The sequence below is a fragment of the Macrotis lagotis genome, chromosome 1, assembly GCF_037893015.1.
Source record: "Macrotis lagotis isolate mMagLag1 chromosome 1, bilby.v1.9.chrom.fasta, whole genome shotgun sequence".
NCBI classification, from domain to species: domain Eukaryota; kingdom Metazoa; phylum Chordata; class Mammalia; order Peramelemorphia; family Peramelidae; genus Macrotis; species Macrotis lagotis.
The window spans coordinates 580,398,502-580,426,265 of record NC_133658.1 but is presented as its reverse complement, the minus strand read 5'-3'; the positions used below and the strand labels follow the sequence as shown (position 1 = coordinate 580,426,265).

Sequence of the window (27,764 nt, the reverse complement as noted above, 5' to 3'; positions counted from 1 at the left end):
CATTTCTCTGAAAGATTCTTGTGTACTCAGATCTTATCCATTATGAAAAACCTTTACATGACCTTATTATTCCTTCAAAAACACATCTCTTTGCCCTATTGCAGCTCTCTGGGAGAACTGGGTTCTCTACATGTTTCCCCACCCTCTCATTCAACATATTAGACTAATTCTTTTCCTGAAAGCCAAGAAAGATGTCCTGAAGTCTTGATTGAGCCTAACTGTTTTTATAGCTTCTGGTGACCTCTGGCCTTTTTGGTTACTTAAGGGCAAAAGAAGGCCAACCTGTGTGGAGTTACCACCCTTCAGAATATTCATTTTTGAATGAAGTCTCAAGGCCTTCTTAGTCACTCCACCTCACCCTACTCTATCTGCTGTATCTTTGAGTATCCTTTCTAAGCAATGGCTATGTAAACCTCCTTTTGATAGCAGTGGAACAACCTATGAATGTCTCATTTTGTTCCAATATTGAATCTTAACTATTAAGGGAGTCAGGCCCAGCCCAACAGTCAAACTCCTAAAAAAAGTCATCCCCACCAAAAGTTAATTGTCTCTATTTCTTCTCCCACATTTTCCAACTCTTTGAGTCTTGGCTTCAGTCCCTTACCATTCAAATGAAATTTCTTTCTACAGTATTATCAATTTAACTCTTAATTGCTAAATCCAATGATCTGTTTTTAGACTTGATCCTTTTGATCTCTGCTGTATTTGACATTATTGACCAGTTTCTTCCTCCTGAATGTTCTTTCCTCCTTAGGTTTTCTGACACTTCCCTCATTTGCTTTTCATGCCTGTGTGGCAGCTCCTTGTTCACTTTGCTTATTCGCAGTCTATTCTTCATCCCCTAAAAATTCAATTCCTCCTAAGACTGATCTGGGTCTTTTTCTCTGTCTGTAATCTGTCTTTTTTGTGATTTAATCAGCTCTTTTGAGTTTAGCCATAATTTTATTATGTTCATATGAAAGGAAAGCTAGTGAATAGTGCTCTAGACCTGAAGTCAGGAAGACCTGAGTTCAAATTCATCTCAGATTCGACCCTAGGACATAGTTGGATAAATTTACAATTCCAACAAAAGTGAATTAGCATGTCTAATTTTCCACATTCACTACAACATTTGTCACTTTTTCCTTCAGTCAATGCCTATTTATTGGTTATTGGATTGGTTTGGAAAATACCCTGTTATTTTCCTATATCAGAGTGGGAAATTAAGGCACTGGAAGGCTAATTGATTTGTACAGAATCAGCTGGGAAATATCAGAATCAGAAATGCTAAAAACTTCGGTCTTTGAAATCCCAGTGCTGTCTTCATTCTACTTTGTATGGTCTTTCTTGGGAAATAATAACAATAATAATGACTAATATTTATATAAAGCTTAATATGTGCCCTGTATAGAAGCTTTAAATAACAATACAACTATTAGTAACTGACACTTAGAAGTGAGGTTTGCAAAGTTGAAGCAAATATCCCTGAAGAGTTTTCTGGTGATGTGTTTTTCCTGGACCGGGAAAATGAAGATTATGATTGAGTTGAAACTGAGATGAAACCAAGCAGAACAAATAGATTGTGGCAAATGAAATATTTTAACATGGAACATGAATATTTTAATACAAAGGACTGAAGTTTTAAAAATGTATATTAAATTTAATATGAAAATAACAAAATGTTCTTCTTGTCAATGTCCCCTGATGAAATTCATTCTGTTCTATCCTGTGAACTAAAAAAATCTTTTCTTGATGCTTTTACTTCTTATATTTTTTAACATGAGTTCATTTAACAATAATCCTTTTTCTTGTTTTTCATTTTTTTTTGCAAAGCAATGGCGTTAAGTGACTTGCCCAAGATCACACAGCTAGGCAATTATTATTAAGGTCTGAGGATTTGAACTCAGGACCTACTACTGACTCCAGGGTCAGTGCTCTATCCACTTCACCACCCGGCTGCTCCTTAAACAGTAATACTTGTCAGGAAAATTTCTCCCCCATAGAGGAAGGAACCTGCCTTTGTAAGGATTCTGTCAGATGTGCACAGATGTACTAGATTCATTCTCAGTTTTGTTTTGGTTTTCCCAAGGTTTAGCAAAAGTAATTACTGAAGAAACTGAACTGAGGCCCAGTTAGAAAATCTGGGAATCAGACTAAGCAACTCACTGTCAACAGCCTTTGAGAAAGGCTTCTTTAAAAAAAATTAAAGAACAAGCAAACAAACATTAAGTTAAGGTTGTCTTGGAGTGAACCTAGAAGGAAAAAGATCTTTTCCCAAACGTTAAACAGGAAGACAAAGTTTTGACAGACCTTGAGAAATAACATTTTAAAATTTACATTTACATTTTAAAAAACCTTTAAAAATCCATAAGTACCTCTAGAAAACAATTTAGAAAGTACTTTTTAAATAAAAACGATAGTTTTGAGGTCTCTAGTTTCTAATTAGGTAGAAAAGAATGGAAGGGCTGAGGTTGAAAATCAGAGACTATTAGGGAGAAAGAATGGAGTGGATCTTGAGTAATGGTGAAAAAAATATAAATATCAGAGCACCTCCTAAGCTTTTAGCTGATTTTACATAATGAAGTTCATATAATTTGACCCTGTGGGAAATCTTAGAGACCTTCATTTTGTATAGAAGGCAATTGAGGTTGAAAAATGGACTGCTAGGATAAAATGCCAGGCCTGGAGTCAGGAAGATGAGTCTTCTTGATTTCAGATATAGCCATAGCCTCAGACACTTACTGTGTGTGACCTGGGAAAGTCATTTAACCCTATTTGTTTCAGTTTATAGATCTGTAAATACAAGGATAAATGTCTGCAGTATTTTTGCCATGAACATCCGAAATGGGTCAAAGAGTTGACATGATTTAAAAAAAAAAAGACCAGAACAACAGGGCTGGAAAGGGATAAATGATTTGCTTGGTTACACAGGTGGTAAGAGGTCAAATGATTGGAAGATTAAAGCTAGAAAGCACCTTAGAGATCTTCAGATCCAAAGCCATTCTTTTTAAAATGAAGTTGAATTTGGGGCTGAAAGGGGATCTGCAGCTAGTAAGTATAAAGCAGGACTCATTTTCAGTTGTTCTTCCTCTACATCCAGGTTGAGCTTCTTAGCTGTGTAACCCTTCCTCCAGCATTAAGGGTAGAATCCTAACAAGTTATTCACTTTTTTTCCCTTTACGTATAATGATGTGTCTCCTTTTGCATAAATTTTCACTTTACTGTGTCAATTCATATCTAGGATTCTCTGAAATTTTTTCTTGTATCATATCACAGTAGGATTCTATTACATTCATATGGAGCAGATTTTTGAGCCTCAGGAGACAGAATTCTGAATGGAATTTATAGGACCCGAGCTAAGCTTGAGTCCACTCAGTACCCAGACCCTGAAGTGGAATGGTCGGGAGAGTGGGCCCTGAGCTATGGGTGGAAAAGGTGTGTATGTTTTTATCTTGCTATGTCTTCCAAATAAATAGTCCTTTGAAAAACTTAATTCATGCTAAGTGATTAAATGGAACTATGCCACTAGTAACTGGTGGTTAACAGTGGGAGAACATAGCTGGTGAGAGCTTTTAGGCAATAGCATTAGAGAAGAAACAAGTTTCCCAAATTTCTCAGAATCCTGAAAAGCAGAAGCCAGACTCTGGAACAGTAGGGCAGAACATACCCACTACTGGGGTTTTATAGATGAAGTTTCTGTAAAATGGGACTAATACTTGTAATAACTACAAGTTGTGAGGGAAGCATTTTGTAAACTACAAAGGTCTACATAAATGTGAGTTCTTATTAGTAAAGGAAAATAGGAATGTATGTCCATGAATATTTTGCTACTCTTTGAGTCAGAGGAAAAACCATGACTTCCCATAACCTGCCTCAGAGATGATTTTTTGAAAATGTTGAACTTAAAAATCCCTAAAAATTGCATTCCACGTACACAGCATAAATTGTAAAATAAAATTGTATGTGAATCCAAGAATCTCTACTTCATATCATTTGCCATTTTTTAGAGTATATAATAAATTATACTTCTTACTTTTTGTTTGTGATTTTTCCTGAACATCTTTCTTATTTCTGTTCATTAAGAAAGTTTCAAGGGTCTGTTTTCTTTTTTTGTTTGTTTGTTTTGAGGTAATCAGGGTTAAGTGACTTTCCCAGGTAAATGGTAAATGTCTGAGTTCTGATTTGAACTCAGTCCTCTAGAGTCCAGGGCTTCCTTTTTTTTTATGATATCACCATTGCTAGTTACCTTTTTCAAAATCTCCCCCCATTAAATACTGAAAGGGGGGACCCTTGAAATTTATTTGTAATAAACAAGTATAAGTAAGGAAAACTAATCCAAGAGGTGACCATGTCAAAAAATGTATGCCTGCACCTTGCAATTATCACCACTCCACTCTGTGAGATAATAGGTGTCGTTTTTCATAAGTAGATATGCTAAACTGTAAAAAAAAGTGGTTGTTCAGAGTTCAAAGTTGGTTTCCTTTTGCTATTCTTTTATAAAACTGTTCCCTTGATTCTGATCACTTTTTTGGTGTGTCTGAAATCATTTCATCATTTCTTAAAGGGTTGTAATATTTCCTATACCACATCCATATCCCACAGTTTGTTCATTCTTTAGGAACAGAATTCTAAATAGACCATTTATCTGACTATTAAATGGAATTCTTTTGTTCTATGTCAGTTTTGAAATCCTGAATAACATCAGCTTTCTTTATGGTGGGTGGACATACTAGATTGCACTAGACTGGAATCTAAACTTGGATGAGGTTGGGAGGATAACTACTCTTGGAATTTCCAGTTTCTTTCCTGCAACTCCTTTTGCAGGAGGTAGTTTGTAGTTTTCCCTTTTCTTCCTCCTCCACATTCTCCAGCTGCTCATGATTTTCCATTCAAGGTCATCTAGCCTGCAAACTTCATTTTATAGGTAAGGACCATGAAGTGAAGTGATTTATCCAAGATCAAACAGCTATTAAATGGTATGGCTGGAAGACTAATTTAGGACCTTTGAGTCCAGATTCGTTGTCTTTTCCACTGTGCCATACTGTTGTTCCCCCGCACCCAGCTATATAACTAGGGCTTGATGGTGAGTTGTTTTTTTTTAAGGTTTTATTGCTGTCTTCTGTTTCTTACATTAGCATAGTTTCCCCAGCATCTCTTCATCTCCCTATCCCAGAGGGGTATTCCATTTAATAGTACTTTCTTTTCCCTTTTGGGGGGGGGGGAAGTGATCAGGGTTAGGTGACTTGCCCAGGGACATTTAGCTAATAAATTTTCAGGATAAATTTGAACTCAGATCTTCCTGATTCCAGGGCCAGTGCTCTAAGCACTGAGGTGCTTTGCCCCTTAATAGATCCTTTTAAAGATGAAAAAAGAAGGGGGGGGGGGGAAATCAGCCCAACCAATCAAAACATTAAAAAAATCTAAAAATATGAAATGTGGTATATTGATGATTTTTTTTGATAATCAGAAATCCCATTTAATCTGTCTACCTCAGTTTCTTCAAATGTAAAATGGGGATAATATTAGCATCTATCTCCCAAGGTTGTAGTTGTGAAGCCTTTAGTGTGGTACCTGACTCATGGAAGTGCTTACTAAGTGCTAGTTTCTCCCCTTTCTCCATTATAGCTCTAGTTATGCTATTTGTAGGAGTACTCACATCTCTTCAGGGATGTTTTGTTCCTAGATTTGATCCTAGAAATTGAAGTCTATAGCTAAAAGAATTTATCTAGAGATGAAAAGTCTTTTATCTGCTGAGGTATTTTTTTGTGTGTGATACTTTGGGAAAAACTGGCCTTCTTTGGGAACAAGATTTCTCCATCATGGATTTTTCCAAACAAAGATTCTCCAACCACAACATCATTTTCTTCTTGAAATTTAAAATTGTTTTATTGGTATTTTGTTTTTATATCACTTTCATTTCCCAATATATCTCTCCCCAGTCCTGCTGCCCAGAGAACCACAAACCACAAAGAACAACAAAATAGAAAAAAAAAGGAGTTCAGTAAAACTAACCAGCAAATGTTCAATAACAATAGCAGCTAGCATTTATATTTGGTGGCTACTATTTGATAAGTGTTTTATAAATATTATCTCATTTGATTCTCACAACAACCCTGGGAAGTTAATACTATTATCTTCCCTATTTTACAGTTCAGAAAACTGGTAGACAGAGCTTATACTTGCTTTAGGTCACACTGAAAGTTTCTGAGAGGGGATTTGAAATCAGGTCTTTCTAATATTGAACTCTATCCCACTGTGCCACCTTGCAGCCAACAGTTTATTTGCTCCCCCTCTCCATAAAGAAGGGAAGTAAATGTTTAACAGCTAACTCTCTGAATAGAACACATTTTAAGTTTAATTTGCATTGTTAATATTTTCTGTACTACTTTTTTATGTCTACACAATCAGCAAAACAATGATTCAAACCCTGATTTGTAGTTTGACATTTCCCAGTTGTAATTGTTCACATTGAAAATTTTACAATCAGCCATTGTTTTGAACTAACTCCAGCACAAATGATCTTGCTCATTATAATTACACAGCATTTGGTTTTAATGATTCTGTGTTTTCTGCTTACATTATTGTAGCTCCTTATATATATTTCTTATTTCTACTTTCTTCACTGCCTCTGTCCATAAAAGTTTTCCACGTATCTCCTTGGCCTCCAAGCACTTAGCCCAATGCCCACACATACTAGTCACTTAATAAATCCTTGTCAATTGATTATTTGGCTTTCTGTATTTTTCACATTTTGTTTCTTAAGATGCATTAATATTTCATTACATTCTTGTAGCACAATTTGTTTAGCCATTTTTCTGTCAGTGGGATACGTGGGATATTTTTCTGTCAATGGGATATTTTGTTTCCAATTCTTTGTTACTAAAAAAAAAGAACAATTATAATTGTTATAGTGTGCTTCTTTAATTAAGGGGAAAGACTGGAAAAAGGGGGACTTTGAGAAATTTCTTAAAACAACATTGTGTTACTGTGTATACAGTGTTCTTTTGCTTCTACTCATTTTGCTCTTCACCATTTTGTGCAAATATTTCCATGCCTTTCTAAGATAATTGAACTCACCATTTCTTAACGTACAGAAGTATTCTATCACAATTATATACCATAGCTTTTTCAGCCATTCTCCAATTGATAGGGATCCCTGAAATTTCCAGTTCTTTGCCACCACAAGAGAGCTGCTATAAACATCCTATTAACATTCCAAGTTATAATTAACAACTTGTGAATATCTCTCCATCTCACTTTTACTGTCTTTTTCTTAGTCTCTTTCTACCCTGTCTCTGTTACCTTATTTTCTTTCCCCATTTCTCCACTCCCCCATCCCTTCTACTCCTCCAAGAGTCCCCTCCCATCCTCAATACAGATATACTCACACACACACACACACACACACACACACACACACACACCCACACACACATCCCTATACACATACATACATGCATATATATATATATATATATACATATATATATATATATATATATATATATATATTTGATGATGGGAAAACATACCATTTTAGACCTGCAGTGTTTAGAATTCTATACAAAAGTTCAGATGTAGGAGGTTTTTGAAATAGAGCAAAATCTATAAAGCTCCCTGAAGCCTCTGATCTGCTGCTAAGTGAATTTACTTCAATTTGGTTTTTTGACTATCCCCTGCTCCTGAGGCTAGGATTACCTTAAAAGATTAGAGAGGAGGGATGCAGTTTGAATCTTGGCAGCAGAAGCCTAGAAAATTATAGAGACACAGGAGTTGAGAAAGTAGAAAGAAAAATGAAGACATGTCTGTACAAAACGTGAGCGAGCAATGAAGAACTAGATGACAGAAGAGAGGCAGACCCTGAAAACAAAGATGGGGAACACCAGCTGAGAGCCCAGCAGGCACTCAACAAATACCTGATGATGGATTGAACACAGTGGAGTTTATATAAGATGTAGAACACTTCTTGGGAATCTCCCTGGTAGAAATAACACCAGAATGGTTGGTTTAAATTTTAAAAAATCTGCTAAGATTAGAGAAAGCTGCTTTTGATGAGGCATCAATATATCACTTGTTTAATGAGTTTACCTTCTACACTAAATAATTTCTTACTAAAACTCTTCCTCTGTCAAAGTTTGCTAACAGCAATCTTCCCACTGTTCTCTGAAGAATATGGGACTTCTTCTAGGCAGCAGTAATAGTGTCTTCTGAAGAACTGAGACAAAACAAACACAGTAGAAAGGTTCAAATTCTAGCCCTGTGACTCATATAGCTCCTCATAGCATATTCTCCACTTATCTTCCCAAACTCTATTGGCTCCTGTGATGCCTACTAACGTGCTTCTATCATCCTTATTCTTCATTAGATTTTGTCATGTCCTTAAGGTATTGTCTTGTAACTCAATCAAAGACCTAGGAAAAATGGCGGGCTTATACTAGATTTCTGGGGCAGCTAGGTGGCACTCTGGATAGAGTATTGTTCTGAAGTCAGGAAGACTCTGGGCAAGTCAATTCACTTTGTTTGTCTCAGCTTCCTCATCTATAAAATGAGTTGAAGAAGGAAATGGCAAACCACTCTAAGAAAACCCCAAATGGGATCAAGAAGAGTTGTATACAACTGAAAACAACTGAACTGAAAGAACTGGAATTCCTATACTATCCTATACTCTATGCCTTCACTTCCTTTTCTCTCACTTTTCTCAGCCTTTTGCAATTTGACTTTTTTGTTCTCTCCAAAGAAACCATTGATCTTGATTGCCAAATCTGTTGATCATCTCCAATCATCAACCTTCTTGATCTCTCTGAAGTATTTATTTAACACAGTGGATTACCTTCTCTGGGTTTTTATGCTGCTTTAGTCTTTCTTGGCTCTTGTTATATTTCTGTGGGCTAGTTGCTCAGGATGTGTTAGGTTCCTGCCAGCTAGTTTATCCTTATCCAGGCAAACCTCGAAAGGGCCGGAGACAAGGATAGAAAGTTCTCCAAGATCTCCATTTATTTACCAGAGTACAAGTGCTTAAACATCCTCCCTAGTCCCTGGTCCACTCCCACCCCAGTGGCACTCTACAATCAACCAGTAAAATATGGCTCTGGTGCTAGAGGACACCAAGTGATGAAAGTTTACAGTACTCACAACACACAACAGTCCCTTACAGGCTCTTCTATCTTTCTGACTGCTCTATCTTTGTTGGATATAATGTGCTTAGGTAGGAATATATATCTCCCACATTAGAATGAAAGCTACTTGAGGCAAGGATTGTTTCAATTTTGACTTTATATCTTTATCACCCAGCACCATGCTTAGCACATGGTAGAGTTGCTGATTGATAGGTTAATGTTCCTTAATCAAAAGATTAAGTTTCAGTTTCCATGAAGGCAACATAAAGGATTTTATAGGTTCCTTCCAGTGATCTTACATGTCTCTTAGAAGGTTTTTTTTTAGATTTTTTTTTTCTTTTTTTCTTTTTTAGATTTTTCAAGGCAATGGGGTTAAGTGGCTTGCCCAAGGTCATCTGGCTAGGTAATTATCAAGTGTCTTAGGTCAGATTTGAACCCAAGTACTCCTGACTCCAAGGTTGGTACTCTATCCACTGTACCACCTAGCCACCCCAGGCAGAATCTTTTGATGAATCTAGAAGCAGTATGTGAAAGTTAGATCTTATGTAAGGGGTTGACCACTAAGTAATTTGCATGATAAGGAAACTGGGAGAACTACAAACACTTTTTCCTTACTTTCCCTAAATCATTTCTAAAGTACATATTCTATTCTTATATAATAACTTCCTTAAGGAAGAATCATAGAGGGACCTTTCCAATCATTGCATGTCATTTCTCAGATTATGACATGGAGTGGTCATGTTGATGTTTTATATGTTTAGGTTACATATTTAGATGTTATGAGTATGATTAACTTACCCATCAAAACCTCATTCTACAATTAAAATATGCTGACACTTTGTGACAAAATAATTATTATGATTATTATGATATATAGATCAGTTATCATCTGATCTACTGGCTTTATGGATAATGAAGAAAGATGTTTGTGTTTTCTCATTGATTCCATTTTTTTAACCAAAAGACAAATGTTTCTAAAAATAGATGGAATTTTTAAAAAAAATTCTCAGATTTATATGGTATAAACAATAAGCTTTTAAAGAAATAAAATTTAAGACATAATTTCAATATTGCTTAGCTGTTTTTAAATCCATAGTTGAGAACATATTCTAGTAAAGCTCCAAACTTAGCTAGGAAGTATCCTTCTAAATAACCTTAGTTATATAGCAACTCTAGTGCTTGTCTTAGAATCAGATTTCTTCAAAGCTAGCCTATGCCTCTTGAACTTTGAAATACCCTGGTGCAAAACCACTCCCATCTTATGCCTGCTGGGCTAAATTCTCTACCTTACTTTTGAATAATCTATTCATCTGATTGCTGTTATTTAGTCTTTTTTTTCAACTCTTCATGAATCTATTTGGAGATTTCTTGGGAAAGATACTAAAGTCGTTTACCATTTCCTTCTCCACTTCTGAGAGGTTGCAGCATCAGTCTAAGGTATTACATCTAGCATGTGTCTGAAGTTGAATTTGAATTTGAGAAGTCTTTCTGATTCCAAGTCGAGTGTTTTGCCCACTATCCTGCCTTGCTGCCCCTAAGTAAAAGGGTTGCTAGAGTTCATTTTTCTGATTTCTTTATCTACTATTTATTTCTCCTATTCCATATCACAACATATTTTTTCCTCCCTAGCCAGTGGAAGCAGGGAGAAATTATACTCATTTAATTATGTCTTTGTCTCAAAAATCAAGAGAATTAAAAGACTATTTCCATTCCCCCTCCCCAAATTGTATGAGGCAATTTATTATTATTTTAAAGAAAAGAAAAATCTTTCCTAATCTGACATAAATCTAAAACTAGATACATTCTGGCATAGATGTAAACTGAAATTTCAGTACAATGACCCCTCTCTGTAGCTGCTGAGTGTTGATTGGGACTTTGGTTGCCCCTGAAGATGGGTAGCTTTTACAGACTGCTTTTTTATGCCAAGTGCTTTAGTAAGTCTACAGAGCTAATTATTAAAATCCTAAAATCAAACATTTTCAACACTATTTAAGAGACAAATAATTCACTTTTCTTCTTTTGATCTAAGACATACCATTTGGTGATGGGGCATATTTAGGTTTTGAAATTTCATTGATTTTTTTCTGGGAAAGTGTCTTAGTTTTAAGCAATAATTTCAAGAGGCAAGGCTGTGTGTTCTGTGTCTTGTTTTGAACAAGAATCTCTGATGTCTTTTTTTTTTGGCAAGGCAATGGGGTTAAGTGACTTATTCAAGGTCACACAGCTAGGTAATTAAGTGTCTGAGGCTAGATTTGTACTTGGGTCCTCCTGACTCCAGGGCCCGTGCTCTATCCACTGCTTTACCTAGCTGTCCCTGATGTCTTTCTTAAAGAAATGAATTGGTATTTCTACTCTCTTTGGAGGTGAGAGATTAAATTGACTAAACTGATGTTCTTAAACTTCCTGACTTCGTCCTGGGAATTAGAAGTATGTTAATAGACGTGTCTTGGTTGGCAGTGTTCTTGACTAAATCCGGTGGGTGGAGAAGTAAATGCAGGGCCAAGTATTTATAATAATGTTATTGTTGTTGTTGTTGTTGGATTGTTTCAGTCACATCTGATCCTTTAAACCCATTTCAGGTTTTTGTGGCAGAGATAATGGAGTAGTTTACCAGTTCCTTTTTCAGTTCATTTTACAGATGAAGAAACTGAAGCAAACATAGTGAAATGACTTGTCTGGAGTCACACAACTAGTAAAAGTCTAAGCCCATATTTGAACTCAGGTCCAATTGGACTCCAGGACTGGGGCCCTATCCACTGTACTACCTCACTGTCCTATTTATAATAATATTAATAGTTAGTAATATTTACAGGGGGATGTAATGTTTGCAAAGCACTTTATATAAATATTTTATTCTCACAATAACCCTGTGACATAGGGTTTTTACCTATTTGACTCTTGAAGAAATTGAGAAAATCCAGTGACTTATTTAGGTTCCTTTAGTTAATATGTGTAGCTCAGGTCTGTCAGACTCTACTTGGCACAGGTTTATTATCTAGGTGGAAATAGAAGAGAATGTTTCTTTCCAGATGTGATGTTGAAATACATATATATATATATATATATGCTGGGAAGGGTACTATGACTTCCTGGGAGGAGTCATGTATAGAATTAAGACTCATGATCTTGTTAGCAATATAAACACAGACATTCTTCTATTTGAGTAAGAATCTCGCTGCTTTAAGAAAAACAACATTGAATTTACTGAGTAAAAATATGGTAGATTAGAAAGGGATAAAATGTAGAATTTGGAGGTAGGAAGAACAGCATTTGAATACCTTCCCTGGGACACATTAGCTGGGTATCACCATGGGTAGATCATTTAATCTCTAAATCTTAATTTTCTCATTTGTAAAAAGAGAATAATAATAGTTATCACTTAATTAACACAGTAGGATTTCATGTTATCTAATGCATGTTATCTATTCATGTTATCTAATAATCTGGGAGGTATTTACTTTATTGTCCCTATTTTATAGATGCAGAAACCAAGGTTCATGGAGGCTAAGTGACGTACTTAGAGTCAGACAGGTAGTAAATAAATGTTTATTGACCAAATGACTGGGGCAGAATTTGTACTATCTTCCTGCCTTTTAGTCTAGAGTTCTAGTACAGATTTCAAGTAGGATAATATATATAAAATGTTATCTATGAGCCAGCTTTTATTATTTAACATAAGAGGGCCTGGGTTTGAATTTCAGTACTTCCACTTATTATTTATGTGACCTTGGGCAAATAATGTCTCCTCTCTTGAGGACTAGCACCTCTGAGGTAAGGACTTGCTAAGCCTTTTTCTGGGTACTCTCCACTTTTGGTGCCCACCTGGCTCTCAACTCTCACCTGTGGCTCCAAGTAGCTGTAGCATGGGCAGTGGTCTCACTCTGTAAACCAGGGGCACAAAACCTCCAGCCTGTGAACCAAAAAAGACATGTGAAATCATTTTGTCTGGTGCTGGTAAGATGACCATAGGTGGGACTCAAAATTCAATAAATCTAGGAGCTTTTTAGGGTTAGGATTTTTAAACTGATAATTGTGTATGACCCATGAGTGCTGTTATAAATATCCAAATGAAAAGATTCCCTACCCTGTTGTAAACTATGGACAAATAGGCTAAACCAAGTTCAAAATACCCATAGGGTCTCATATTCTTGAATGAGTTTGAGGGGTGTCTAATCCAAGCATGTGAAGACTTTCTTTGGAAGAATGGGCAGAAGGGAACAGTTTGTTCCAGTGACTATGAAGGAGGCTGAAGTGGGCACTGTAGCATGCTTAGACCTTGCCCCTTCTCTTAGGACTCAGTTTCTAGTATGAAAAATGAAATGATTGGATTAAATTATCTTAAAAAGTACTTTCTAACTCCAAACTAGATGCTGCTATCATTATTATTTTATAATGCACATGAAGAAGGTAGCTGTATACATTTTTTAAGAACTAACATATTTTATCCTACCAAAGAACAAAGGATCTTAGCCTTTCTCCATAAAACATAGGGAGTCACTCTATATCTTGAAAGAGTTAGTAAATCCTTGTCTGTTCTGGAAGGAAAGAAAGGAAAGCTGTGATTGTCAGCTGGAGGTGAAAGGATGTACTGTTAACCTGCTGTGGTCATTTTGTCCTTGGACATTTAAGGAAAACCTTCTCATTTAAAATCTGATGGGGGAATGAATAGAAAACTGCATAATTCTCAAATCCAAATGATTTTTTTCTAGAGCCATAAAAAGGTTTTATGTTAATTTTCCAGGCCATAGGTTGTCCTAATTTGGAATTCTGAGGCAAAGGTCATAAAATAAAATGCAGCCAGTTTCTTTTCTTGGTTTTCTTTTTTCCCTTTGGCTAATTTCCTTTCTGTTTGGCCTTTGGCCAGCAGGTGCTAAAGCCAGCTATGTTTTTGGTTTTGGAGTCCAAAGGACAGCCTCAGATTCAGGGTTATCCAGTAGATTTGTTGGAAGGGCTAAAGTCATGTGTTGGGTTATGATTGTAAACTTCTTTGTATTGAGTACTGCTATTTTTTTATCTTTGTATACCAGATTTGTAGAGAAGTACCTAGGAACTATTAAGTGTTTACTGACTATTAATTGAATTAAATATACCTCATTTGTCCTGATTTTCCAGACCTGGAACTGGACTCAATAGGTATAGAATGGAAAGGCATTTATTTGTAAATAGTGTGAATTGGGAGATTTAGATTGCCCTATATCCCCCATTCTGGCTATTCTGAGAATGTCTGCTCTTCCTCATGCTATTCTAATTACACTTTATGCATGCTATAGAGAAAACATGGAGCTCTGTAGGGGTTTGTGGTCTAGGGACCAGTGTTGGGTAAGAATTAACCAATCAACTAACATCAATGACTTCACTGGGTGTTAGGGCGAAATTATAGATGGTCTGAGCATGAAGGGACCCCAATATCATCACATCCAATCCCTAATTGTACAGATAGGACAGTTGAGGTCAAAAGGTCACATTAAGTAGGTGGTATAGACACTAAGCTGGGTGGCACAGTGGAAAGAGTACTGGGCCTGGAGTCCAGAAGACTCTTCTTTGTATTGTGGTGATGTTTGTCCTTCATTCTCTTTGTTTAATATTTTTTTATTTTGCAAGGCAATGGAGTTAAGTGACTTGCCTAAGGTCACACAGCTAGGGTAATTATTTAAGCATCTGAGGTCACATTTGAACTCAGGTCCTCCTAACTCCAGGGCCGGTTCTCTATCCACTGCCTCCACCTAACTGCCCCAAGATTCTTCTTGAGTTCAAATCTGCTCTCCCACACAATTGTGACCCTGGGCAAGTCACTTAACCCTGTCTGCCTCAGTTTCTTTATTTGTAAATGAGCTGGAGTAGGTAGGAAATGGCAAACTACTCCAGTATCTCTGCTAAGGAAACCTAAAATAGATTTCTGAAGGGTCAGGCATGACTGAACAACAGCAATAACAAACTTAAATTTATATCTTCTGGAACACTTGTCTCTCTGACTCCTCTGTCCTAGTTGAGCTTCAAACTGCATTCTGAAAACCTTCTTCTATTCTCTGCCCTCTCCCAGCATCTTTCACAAATGCTTTGATTAACACACTCAATGAGGAAAATTTGAGGTTAATCAAGTTTGATGGAAACTACGTTTTTCTTCTGCTTATCTTCTCTTTTTGAGGCTCTCCATCTTTCTTTTGGTACAGGTGAAAAGACGCCCTTCCGAGTCCAGGTACGACAGGTAGAAGATTACCCTGTGGACCTATACTATTTGATGGACCTTTCCCTATCCATGAAGGATGATTTGGACACAATCCGAAATCTGGGCACCAAGCTGGCTGAGGAAATGAGGAAACTCACCAGCAATTTCCGTTTGGGATTTGGATCTTTTGTTGACAAAAATATCTCCCCCTTTTCCTACACTGCACCAAGATACCAAACGAATCCATGCATTGGGTAAGTAATCAATTTTTCTTGGGTTGGGCTTGCAAAGCCTAGGATTAGGGTGGAGATGGGTTTGGATGGCAAGGAATGAGGCAGCAGGGCTCTTTCACCTTCAGTGAAGCTTTGGAAGAAAAAATATGAAGGATATCAGTGATCTGACTCTCAAGACCCTGACTTCTGATTTGATTAACAATAACTTAGTTCCATCTTCCCATGAGACTGGGTGAAGATCTCCCAGTTTTTTCTAAGGAGCAATGGCTAGAGATGGAGAGGACTCTTCTTTGAACCTCATTATCTCCCTGCCCATGCCCAACCCCTCCTCAGAGTGATATTTACTGGAAAGAGTTTGAGGGCTTGAAAGATGTCCCTAGGATGCTTTTTATTTGCTCCTAATATTTAGTATTTTTACCTTTAGTTTGAGTTATGATTGGCATGTGCCTCAGTGGGATAATATGGGGTGGGGAAAGTGAAGTGAATTATGGCTTAGATTTTCCTAAACTTAAATATGTTGCTTTTTCTGACACCATCTTTCCTTGAAGTCAATTAAAAATTTTAGGTGAGATCATAGGATTATAGATGTAGGCCTGGAGAGGACTTTAAAATCTTCTAATCTAGCCCTTTCATTTTATAGATGAGGAAACTGAGTCCCAGAAAAGTTGTGACTTGCCCAAGGTCACACTGTAAGAAGTAGAACTGATATTTGAAGTCAAAGATCATTATCCTAACTTCAGCAAAAGTTCCCTATAAACTCTGCTATATCACAATACCTTCTGCAGAAAACAGCTTTGAAGTACAAGTTAAATAAAATAATTCTTCACATAGTAAATTTCCAATTGAAAACAAATTTTAGTCTGTAACTTATTGGTTGTGCGCTTGGCCCAGTCTCTGTTGTGGCAATAGTTCCTGTGGTTTCTTGATGGGCAGTAGCCTGACTGTGAAGTCCTGACCAGTCATACTAGTAGTGAAGGACCTGTTGCATGGGGCTGTAATCCATAACTCTGCACATGGCTCTCTTTTTTCACCCTTTGGGAAAGCTTCCAATAAATACGAGATGCTTGTGTTGTGGAAATAGATGTGGGCTGTCTGAAATTGGCAGAGGATGAAGGGCCAGGCCAGAGCATGAACTATTTAAACTGTTCAAGTGATTATGTGTCATTGAGTTAAGGACTGTTTCTCTTAGCTGCCTGCCCTTCCACTTTTATAGGTACCAGGAGGCAGGGAGCCTTCAGCCAATGTAAGACATTTGATTCCTGGTTCTCTGAGCATAAAAGAAACCAGAAGGGAATGGAATTGTTTTTAAGGGGACATTCAAGAGATGTTATGTGATTCTTTCTGTTCAAAAGTGATGGTATTCAAGCTGAGAGAGCTGGGATCTTAAAAATAATAATAAAAAAATTAAAAAATATAAGATTTTAAAGTTTACAACAATAATATTAGTAACACATTTAAACATGCTATATTACTTAGTCCGTACAATAACTTTGTAAAGAAGGTACTAGTATTATACTAATTTTACAGATTAGGAAACTGAGGCACAGACTTTTCTTCCCCCCCCCCCAAATGACTTGGTCAGAGTCACACATTTAATAAAGTGACTGAAGTGGTATTTTGAACCTAGGTTTTTCTGACTCCAAATCTAGCATTTAGTACACTAAGCTAGAGGTATCAAACTGGTCGTAAGCAGACACTTCTGCTGTTGTTGAGTCATTTCAGCTTGACTCTTCAAGATTTGGGATTTGGGATTTCTTTTCTTTTGTTTTTGTCAAGGCAATTGAGTTAATTTTTTTTTTTAGTTTTTTGGCAAGGCAATGGGGTTAAGTGGCTTGCCCAAGGCCACACAGCTAGGTAATTATTATGTGTCTGAAGTCAGATTTGAACTCAGGTACTCCTGACTCCAGGGCCGGTGCTCTGTTCACTGCACCACCTAGCCACCCCGAGTTCATTTTTCTTTGACAGAGTTACTAGAATAGTTTGCCATTTCCTTCTCCAGCTTGTCTTACAGATAAAGAAACTGAAGCATACTAGGTTAAATGATTTGCCCCAGGGTCCCATAGCTAGGAAGTGTCTGAGACCAGATTTGAACTCAAGAAGATGAGTCTTCCTGATTCTAAGCCCAGTACACTAGCTGCCTAGATACTCCTAGGTATGTCCAATTAACAAAATAAAAAATATAATAGAACATAGATTATATCAATATGTTGTCTTTTAAGTCAATATGCAGTTTAGTGGCTCCTCTTTCTGTTTGAGCTTGACATACCTGCATATACCATTCTTCATTTTTGGAAGAAGAATTGAATTGTTTTAATAGATTGTATACAATAAAATGCCCCATTGAAATTTGTTAGTACAATAGAAAATAAATTTAGTGAGGTTTCCTGTTATCAAGCTAGTTATTCAGCTCTCATCCCTCCAATAGTATATTGTCTTCATTCCAGGTCTTCTTATCTGATCCAAGTCCCACATAAATCTAGCATAGAGAGTCTACCCAATGAATTGGGAAGATAATTCTCTACATGACATATGATTACTGGCAGAGACCATGTGCTATCCATTGATTATCCTCTGCTTTCTCTCCATGATTGACCTACCTCCTTTTCCTATCTAACACTACTCTGATGTGTTTTTCCTTTAGCAATTCTTCATTATTAAGAAAATGTAAAGTACTGTCTCCTACCATACATCTTTCCATTGTCCTTTGAGTCACTCATGATTTAAATTGTTTAGAGTGTGTGGTATTTCATAAATCCTACTCCTAAGGCATCACTGGAAAAATATAGATGTGAAATAGATGGGCTTTTCTACTTTCAAGAGAGGGAGTAGGTCATTAAAAACACCCTGTAATTTCCCAAACTCAATCCAACCTACTTTTCTCCCTCCTTTTCATTTCTGGGCTTGGCTCATTGTCCATCTATAATGTTTGTTCAAATTATATGTATTAATGGACTAGCTCTGTTGGTTGTACATCCAACTGGTTATCATAGTTTGGATAAAAAGCATTCTTCATCCACTTGACTTCTCTGTTGTGGGAAATCTCTTAGAATCCCTTGTTTCCTGCAAGATTCTGTACAAGTGCTACCTTCATGAAGCTTTTCTTGGTGTCTCCCACCCTCTTTACCTGAATTTATCTTATATTTATTTTCTATCTTTTTTTACATTTTACATATATTTACACTGTCTCTTCTGACAATGCAAACTCCTTCATTTTTGGCTTTGCATCTCAGAGGCATACTCCCTCACATAGAGTAGCCCTTAATAGTTGCTTTTTGATGTACTAATTGGATAGAATAAATTATTTTGAGTATCTTTATTTTTTTCTAAATTTTTATTGATTTAAGGAAAATCCTAGCCAGAAAACTCCCTCAATCAGTACAACATTTATCTTGGCACTGCGTAGCTTGATTAGGAGACTATAGTATCCAATTATGTACAGAAATCTATCTAGGGGAAAAATAGAAGAAAGGAATGAGAGAAAGGGGACAGGAGGAAGTGATAGAAGAGAGGGAAGATTGTGGGAGAGGGTAGTCAGATGAAACATACTTTTGAGGAGGGACAGGGTGAAAGGAGAGAGAGAAAGGAATAAATGGGGGTAGGTGGGGATAGGATTCAATAGCAACTGTGGTGGGAAAAAATGTTGAAGCAATTTCTCTGATGGAATTTTTATAAAGAATGTTATTCAGGGCAGCTAGGTGGTGCAGTGGATAGAACATCAGCCCTGGAGTCAGGAGTACCTGAGTTCAAATCCGTCCTCAAACACTAAATAATTACCTAGCTGTGTGGCCTTGGGCAAGTCACTTAACCCCATTGCCTAGCCAAAAAAAAAAAGAATGCTATCCAGCCCAAAGACAGAGTTGATCATGTCTGAATATAGACAGAAGCATACCTTTTTTCCTTCACTTTATTTTTCTTGAGGTTTCTCTTTCTTTGTCATGGGGTGGGGTGGGAGTGGTAGTTATGTTTACTTTTACAATATGACTATTGTAGTAATGTTTTTCATGACTACACATATTTAACCTACACCAAGTAACTTGCTTTCACAATGAAGGGGAGTAGGGTGGGGAGTAGGGTGGAAGGGAGAGAATTTGAAACTCAAGGTTTTTGGAAGTAAATATTGAAACTTGCTTTTGCATGTAATGGGGGGGGGGATTTAAAAATAAAATTAATTAATTAATTTTTTAAAAAGGACAGACTATAGTATCCTGGGTCCTTCTGCAATTAGCTCAGTGTCCTCTGCAAAAAGAAGACTCTAAAAAGAATTTCACTGACTATAAGAGGAATTTTGACTCTATTAAACTTTATCTATGGTAGTTGCAAATAATTCTGGAGAACATATAGTGAATATCAATAATCAGAGAGTGGTAGAACACTTACCCCTGCTGTTTCATCTTTCAAGGAATCTCATTTGGTTTTGACACATATGGGAGATGCCTTTTTGAAGGAGAGCCTTTGCTTTATCATATCAAATACATTTTTAATGGTAAGCAGTTAGCTAGTAGAGGTAGTTATTCCCCTCTTTTTTGTGTCTTCCTTCTTAGAGATCAAAAGTTGTTTAGTAATATGATCTAATTATAATACAGAGATTACATGTTTCATCATTATTACTCAGCAAATTTGAGGTCTGGTGATTTGAGTGGTTAGTGAGGATTAAATAATGCTTAAGAGATTCATTAAATATGGCCGTGTCCATTAACTAATTTTCTACAAGTGAAAGGTTGCAAGAAGGAAATAAATATTCCAAGTAATTTTCCCCTAACTGAATGAATGTTTGTGCAGTGATTGGTCTCTTGAAGTATGTGATAGTCAAAGTTATTTAAAAACTATAAGGCATCAGAGTAGGACTTTAGTATTAATAGGTAGTATTATATTCATTTCTGGAGAGTCAATGTAGTGGTGTAGGTAAGAGATAGCTAATCTTGAAGTCAGGAAGATGGTTCAAGCATCACCTTTGACATGTATTGGGTTATATAATCCTTAACAAGACACCTAAATCCTCAGGGGCTAGGATAACTAAGATTCTAAGACTCAAAGACAATATTTGGTAGAGCAGGCATGGAAATGCATTGATTGAGGGTACTACTTTAAACAAAAGAAATCTAGTAGTTCCCTAAATCTATGAAAGGCAGATCTAGAGTTATAATAAGATATTTATTAGGGAGCTTGGACTTTATAAAGTAGTTAGCACACTAGCATTTGAAGACTACTGCTATAAAAAGATGGCTTTTCCTTTTTTTGGCTACAGTGAAAGGTTTGGGATCACTGAAAATACTTAACAATTTCCTAGATATAGACAGCTTAGTTGCTTCCTCTTATTTAATTTTGGGTCCAGGTCAACATTGTTCATAGGCATCCCTATCCAAGATATTTATACTACTAACTTGATTTTTTTTTGGGTTATCTATCCAATCTTATGTAATAATCTAGGTAATACTTCTCTAATGAATATAGTATTATTTCAACTGAATGTGTATTTTATTTATAGTTCTAGATAAAATAAGTACAGTGTCACAAATAAGTAGAAACATTTGGAGAATCTGACAAATGATAAGGAATCCCTCCTTCTATTTGGATTCCACACAGAGCTTGCTTCATTTGAAACTCAGAGTATTTATCTCCCTCTTTTGACATACCTTACTGAACAAAGTTATTTCTGAGGGCACATCTGATCTAGAACTTTATATAATATTTACTTATATGTTTGAGGAGAACCTTTAAGGCTACTTTTTCTTCTATCCAGTCAGATACTTAAAAAAAGAAAAGTAAATAAGGGTCAGTAGAGAGTCATATTGTTTTAAAACTCTATTTTAGAGAAATTAATCTAACAAAGAGATCAGTATTTTTTCCTTATTCCTTCAGCTCCTTATTATTCTTGTTATATTTAGTGACTAGAGAAAATAGGCATAGTGTTCAGTAGTGGTTGATGCCAATTTACTTTATCTCTTTTAACATGTCCCATGGGTAAGCCAAAGAATAATGTTTTGACAATTTGGTTACAATAAACAATATGCAGCAAGTTTAGTCTTTTTGAAATATAGATGCACTAGACATTTGATGGAATCTCTCATCTGCTACTAGCAGAACACATTGGGATGGGCTAGATTAGATCAGTAATCTTTTATTTATATATCTATTCATCCAACCATTTATTCATTCATTTGTTCTTTTCTTGTGGGCAAGGGTTTGAGGGAAGTACCTTATGTGACCATGTCCCTTACTCTGAAATATTGCCCCTTTTTAAATCTTGAAAATTGATGTGAATGTCTTTTTTGTTTCATTTAAATATTTGTTATAAGAAATGAATCTAGTATAATTTTGGTCCTCTCCGAGAAATCTTTGCATCTACTCAAAGAGGACCTGTTGCAATAGAATGCTTGACTTGGAACCAGCAAAAGTGTGCTTGAGTCCTGATTCTGATACTTAGTAGCAGAATAAACTTTGACAAATTCCTTTAACTTTGAACTTTAACTTATCTCATCTGTATAAAGTAGATGATACTACTTTCTGGGGAAGTGATAGAATCTCTCAGAACCTCAGGTGACTTAGTCAAAACATAAACTCATGGAATTCATTATTGCAAAGAAAGTGTTTTGTAAACTAATGTAATAAAACTACTTTGGAAATTCTTATTTTTAATCTGTATATGAATTGCACTATATATATGTGTGTGTGTGTGTGTGTGTGTGTGTGTCTGTGTGCTACAGATTGAGTGAGACAGGCATTAGCGAGAATCTTGAGAAAGGTCCAGCCTGAGGAAAAACCAATAAGATGTAGGACCATGGATTTTAAACCTAGTTTTAGAGTTTTGAGTTAATCCCATGAAACAATTTACTTTATTTCTTATAATACACCTTCAAAAACAACCCACTTATAACAATCCCATGGGTAGGCCATAGAGAGATGTTTTGTCAATCTCGTAACAATAAACTATCTACAGCAAATCTGGACACTGTTGAAATATAGATGTATTAGACATTTGACAGAATCTCTTATTGATAGAATGCATTGGGATACATTAGATCAGTGGTTCTCAAAGTATGGGTCATGGATCCCTAAGATCCTGCTAAGAGGACTATAAAGTCAAAACTATAATCTTTATTTTAAAATATCTATTTTTCCCCAATTACATAACATTAATTTTAACATTTGTTTTTTTAAAGTTCTGAATTCCAAATTCTATACCTCTCTTCCTAAGAAGGTAAACAATCTGCTATATACTATATATATGTAATCATGTAAAACTTTCCACACAGAAGAACAAAAAAGAAAGTGAAAAATAGCATGCTTCTAATAGTCTCTATTCAGATGCCATAAGTTCTTTCTCTGGAGGGGATAGCATTTTTCATTGTTAGGTCTTAAGAATTATATGATCATTGTATTGTTGAGAATAGCTAAGTCATTCACAGTTGAACATCCTTCAATATTGTTGTTATTGTGTAAAATGTTTTCCTGTTTCTGTTCAGTTCACTGTGCATCAATTCATGTAAGTCCAACTTTTTCTGAAAGCATCCTACTTTGTCATTTCTTACAGTACAATAATATTCCCTTACAATAATACCACAACCTCTTCAGCCATTCACCAATTAATGGGTATTCCCTCAATTTCAAATTCTTTGCCACCACAAAAGAGCTGCTATAAATATACAAAAGTACACAAAAGGCTGATGTTAACTGGATTTCATTTTCTAAAAGGAAGTCACAGAGCTTAATAATATCCTATGCTATATTAACAGGGATGATAGTATCTGTGGCCAATGAGGTATACTGTGTAGAGGTGACCTAGAAGCTAGGAAGACTTGGTTTCAATTCTTACCTCTGGGACATACTAACTGTGAGTTCCTAAACAAGTCACTGAAATTCTTGGTGCTTTATTTAAGCCAGTGATATTAAGCTCAAATAAAAATGAGGGTCATTAATTCCAACATAAGGATCCCTTGACTTAGTTTTAAAATGTAACATTTTCTATGTTTGATTGTATTTTTACTTAATTAATAAATATTTCACAATTACATTTTAGTCTAGTTTGAGCTGCAGTCAGTGCACGTTTGACACTTCTGCCTTGTTGTTTGTTCTTTGTTTTTCAAAAAGGACCAGTGACATCATAAGGTGGTTTCTGCCTTAAGCAAATATGTAAGTAGCAGAAAAAGTGAACTGCATTGGTGAAACAAGGGAATTTCTTGATCAGGGATTATGGATGAAAGCAGTTGCCATCATTAGTGTTTAGATTAGGACAAGAGAGGCAGTAATAAGATCTTCTCTACTCTGATTCCATCTGAAGTTCTGGGCATATATTTTAGCAAAGATATAGACTGATTATGTCCAAAAGAAAGCCCTAGGAATATTGGAAGGATTGCTCAAAGGAACAAAGGTATTTAGCCTGGTGAAGTTAAGACATGGAGGGAGAAAGGAATGAAGATGATTGTCTTTGAAGTATCTAGAACAATTTCATGTGGGTATCATTTGGCTTCCGTTTAACCATAGAGAGTAGAATTAGGAGTCACTGGTGGAAGCTGTAAAGAGGCAGATTAAGATTCAATATAGGGGGTGGCTAGGTGGTGCACTGGATAAAGCACTGGCCCTGGAGTCAGGAGTACCTGAGTTCAAATCCGGTCTCAGACACTTAATAATTACCTAGCTGTGTGGCCTTGGGCAAGCCACTTAACCCCATTCGCCTTGCAAAAAAAAAAAACAGCTAAAAAAAGATTCAATATAAGCCATTATTGATCACAAGTGGAATGGGCTACTTGGGGGGCAGTGAATTCACTAGGATTAGAGATCTTCAGGCATAGGCTGGGTGACCATTCCCTGGAGAAGTGTTAGAAGAGATTCTGTTAAAGTATGAACTGGACTAGATCAGCAGTTCTCAAACTTGAGGACACATACCCTAAGGGGGTGCCAGAAACTTATCAAGAATGTACATGGAATATCTGGGAAATAACTCTTGCCCTATTGCTGTTAATTACTCACTCTTTTAATGTAAATGTGCATAGTAAAACATAAAATTATTTATTTTTATATTGAAAGGAAGATTTAAGTTTTACTAAAGTGAAAGAATATGGGATCCAAAAAAAGTTTGGGATCTCCTGGGTGATATGGCCTCTGGAATCCCTCCTGATGCTTGAATTGTTTTGTTTTTTGCTTTTGTGGGGCAATGGATTAAGTGACTTGCCCAAGGTCACAGGGCTAGTTAGTATCAAGTGTCTGAGATCAAATTTAAACTCAGATTCTCCTGACTTCAGGGCCAGTGCTCTATCCACTGCACCACCTAGCTGCCTTCCTGCTGCTTAAATTTTGAACAAACTATAATGAAACACGTTTTTCTTCTAGGTTTTTAGGCTTTTTTGACCATGTAACACTAACTCTACATATTGAGAAAGTATTCATTGCTTACCTGTATGAGGAAAAAATTGGAGATGTCATCAATTATAGTTGAGTGTCTTAAAACATCCTCTCCCACATAGAAAAAAACCCAATTAAGATCCTGGATTGATGAGAAGTACAAAAAATAAGTATATTGTTATTATGATAATTATAATGTATAATATAAGCAAAAATTCAAGAGCACAGAATAATCAACAAAGCAAACTCAAGAACTCTTGAATTGTCTCTGGATTGACGATACTTGTTTCCCTTTGTCAATTCAGTTTAGATCATGGACATCCGCTGTTTCTCTTTCAACTGCTGTCAGCTATGTACAGGCAGTATGGTAGAGTGGAACACCTGGATTTAGAGTTCAGAGACAAGGGTTTGATCCCTGTCTCTGCCATTTAGGCAGAGTCTCATGCCATTTGGGCATGTCAGCTAATCTCTCTCTGGACCTTGATTTCCTCTTCTAAAAATGAAGTGGTTGACTTTGATAAATTCTAAGGTCACTTCTAGCTCTAAGTCCTGTGATCCTTGGATTTCTGTTGTTGTTTGGTCATTTCTGATTCTCTGTGATCCTATTTGGGATTTAGTGGCAAAGATAGAGGAGTGATTTCTATTTCTATACTGTCTTTAAAAAAAGAAAGAAAAGAAATCCATGACAGTGAAAGATTTGTTTACTCATTGAGATGGATTCTCGCTTATAAATATATTCACATTTTGTACAGATAAGAATCTGTAGGGGTGATGGGGTGGTAGGGATGGGGGAGAGTGGAAAAAATGAGAAGAAATGGAGGGGGGAGACTTGATGGGGATAATTTATATCTCCTGACTTTCTAATCCTCCTCTGAACTATTTGACTCCAGACAGAATGAGGACTGAGAGAGTAACAACTTTTATTTTGAAATTATGGCAGCATAACACAATAAGATGTTATATTTTTTCTCAACTAGAAGTCATGATCAGAATTTATACTAGACTTTTCAAATGTTATATCTTGTTTTTTACTTTTAACTAAACACAAAAGGTGGCTCATTAGATAAAGTGCTGGACCTGGAGTCACAGACTCATACTTTCTAGCTATGTGACCCTGAGGAAGTCATTTAACTTGCTGTTTGCCTTATTCTATTGAATAAGGGAATACCAAACCACTCCAGTATTTTTTGCCAAGAAAACTCCATGGATAATATAGTCCTAGGGGTCATTAAAAGTCAGACACAATTGAATGTCTGAACAACAAATTCACTTTCATAGTAAATTGAGTTTACTTGGCTAACAACCAAAGTAGATGATTGCTTCTTTACCCCATTCTCCCCCAAATTACTCTCTTCTCTTAATCCACCCCAAATCAAAAAAGCCAGAGCCCATTCTCATATGACCCAAGAGATGAATTCTTTCAACTTTGCAGTAGCAGAATCTGCTACTAAAATCTTGCAGTCTGCATAAAGGAATTCCTACATTGATCTGATCCTGAATCCTTGAATTTCCAAAAATGTTTCATGGGGCACTGGCCTGGCCCTGTGATTTCATTGAAACTCCTATATAAGTAAACTCTACTAATCCAAATTGTCACCTTCACTGCAACTTAAAATCCTAGACATTTACCTAAAATATTGAGGTTGTTACCTTTTCAGGGGACACATAGTATCTCAGAAAGTGGGGTCTTCCTAGTTCCAAGACTAGTTCTCTATCCACTGCCTCTCATATTGCATTATCTCATATTACCTTCAAACACAATATAGCAGAAGAAAGAACAGTGTATTTATCTTCAGATATATGGAATCAGAAAGATATTCCCTCCTCAAATCCTTTAGTGGTTATTTGTTACAGTGTATTCAGAGCATTTGCTTTTTGTAAACAAATTTTTAAAAATTAAAGCCAACACCCATTGTAGCAAGAGTGTCCAAACCACAGCCTTTGCCAGTGGATATTTTATTTTGTTACTATTCTCATTGGTAATATGGGTTATATTGTAGTCATAAATAAATATTAAATTTACATGTGGAACTTGACAAGTTTTTGTTGAATGGTACAGTTCAGGAGAGCTAAAAGATTGGACACCCATGCTTTGTAGGCTTTAAATTTTTGTTTTCAAAGCTATAACTTTTTTCTGTATGATAAAATGTTTCATTTTTATTACCCTTTCCAACTCATTTAAACAGGACTCTGCCTAAGGTAGGTAGCATTTACTCCAATAGAGTTTGATGGGAATAATTTTGACAATGATAGGAAGAAAAGTGTTTGGAGTTCCCAAAGAACTGATTGCTAACCCTTATTGGAAGCCTGAAAATTGCCTCATATAAGGTGTACCTGTCTAGGCTTGCACTAGTGGCCAGGATGGATTCCCCTACATTTTAATTAAGACTTCATTTCTTCCTTAAGGGTGAAGGTACCTCTTAGCATCCTGTGCCAAACATTTTGCTGGGTTTTACAAACACACTTGACTTTGTTCTTGATGTTTTCTCATCTTTAATTACCGATCATTGCATTAACTACAGAGTGTTAGCTCCTTGGGGACAGATACCAGGTGTCTTTGCTTATCTTTGTAACTTGAGCTCCTAGCACAGTAGGTATCTGTTAGGAATCTGATGAAAAAGGTGAATTCCAATCAATTCACCTGGGAGACAGTCTTGTCTTTGGATGAGCATTTATTAAGCAGAGTTAGGTGCCAGATCATGTTCAGCAAGTAATTATTAAGGACCTACTCTATGCATTGTCAATATGTTGAGTTCTAAGGGTATGTAGACAAAAAAAGAAAAATGGGCTTGACTGTCCTGTTGCAGTAATAAGGTCAGATAACTGAGAGTGGGTGTGAAATGTGTTCTAGCATCCCATTGTGGGGGATTATTCAATAGATTTACATTTCTCCACAGCAAGAGTGAGAGACAGCCTGGTGTAAGGGAAATA

At 36.3% G+C, this 27,764-nt stretch overlaps 1 protein-coding gene across 1 annotated transcript in view; it reads left to right on the top strand.

The window, feature by feature from the left end:
* Positions 1-27,764, top strand: part of ITGB5 (integrin subunit beta 5) — a 200,460-nt gene that overhangs the window by 42,942 nt on the left and 129,754 nt on the right. The window contains exon 4 of the mRNA XM_074214694.1: positions 15,266-15,515. Coding sequence (XP_074070795.1) covers positions 15,266-15,515 — 250 coding nt within the window. The remainder of the gene's footprint in view (positions 1-15,265; positions 15,516-27,764) is intronic.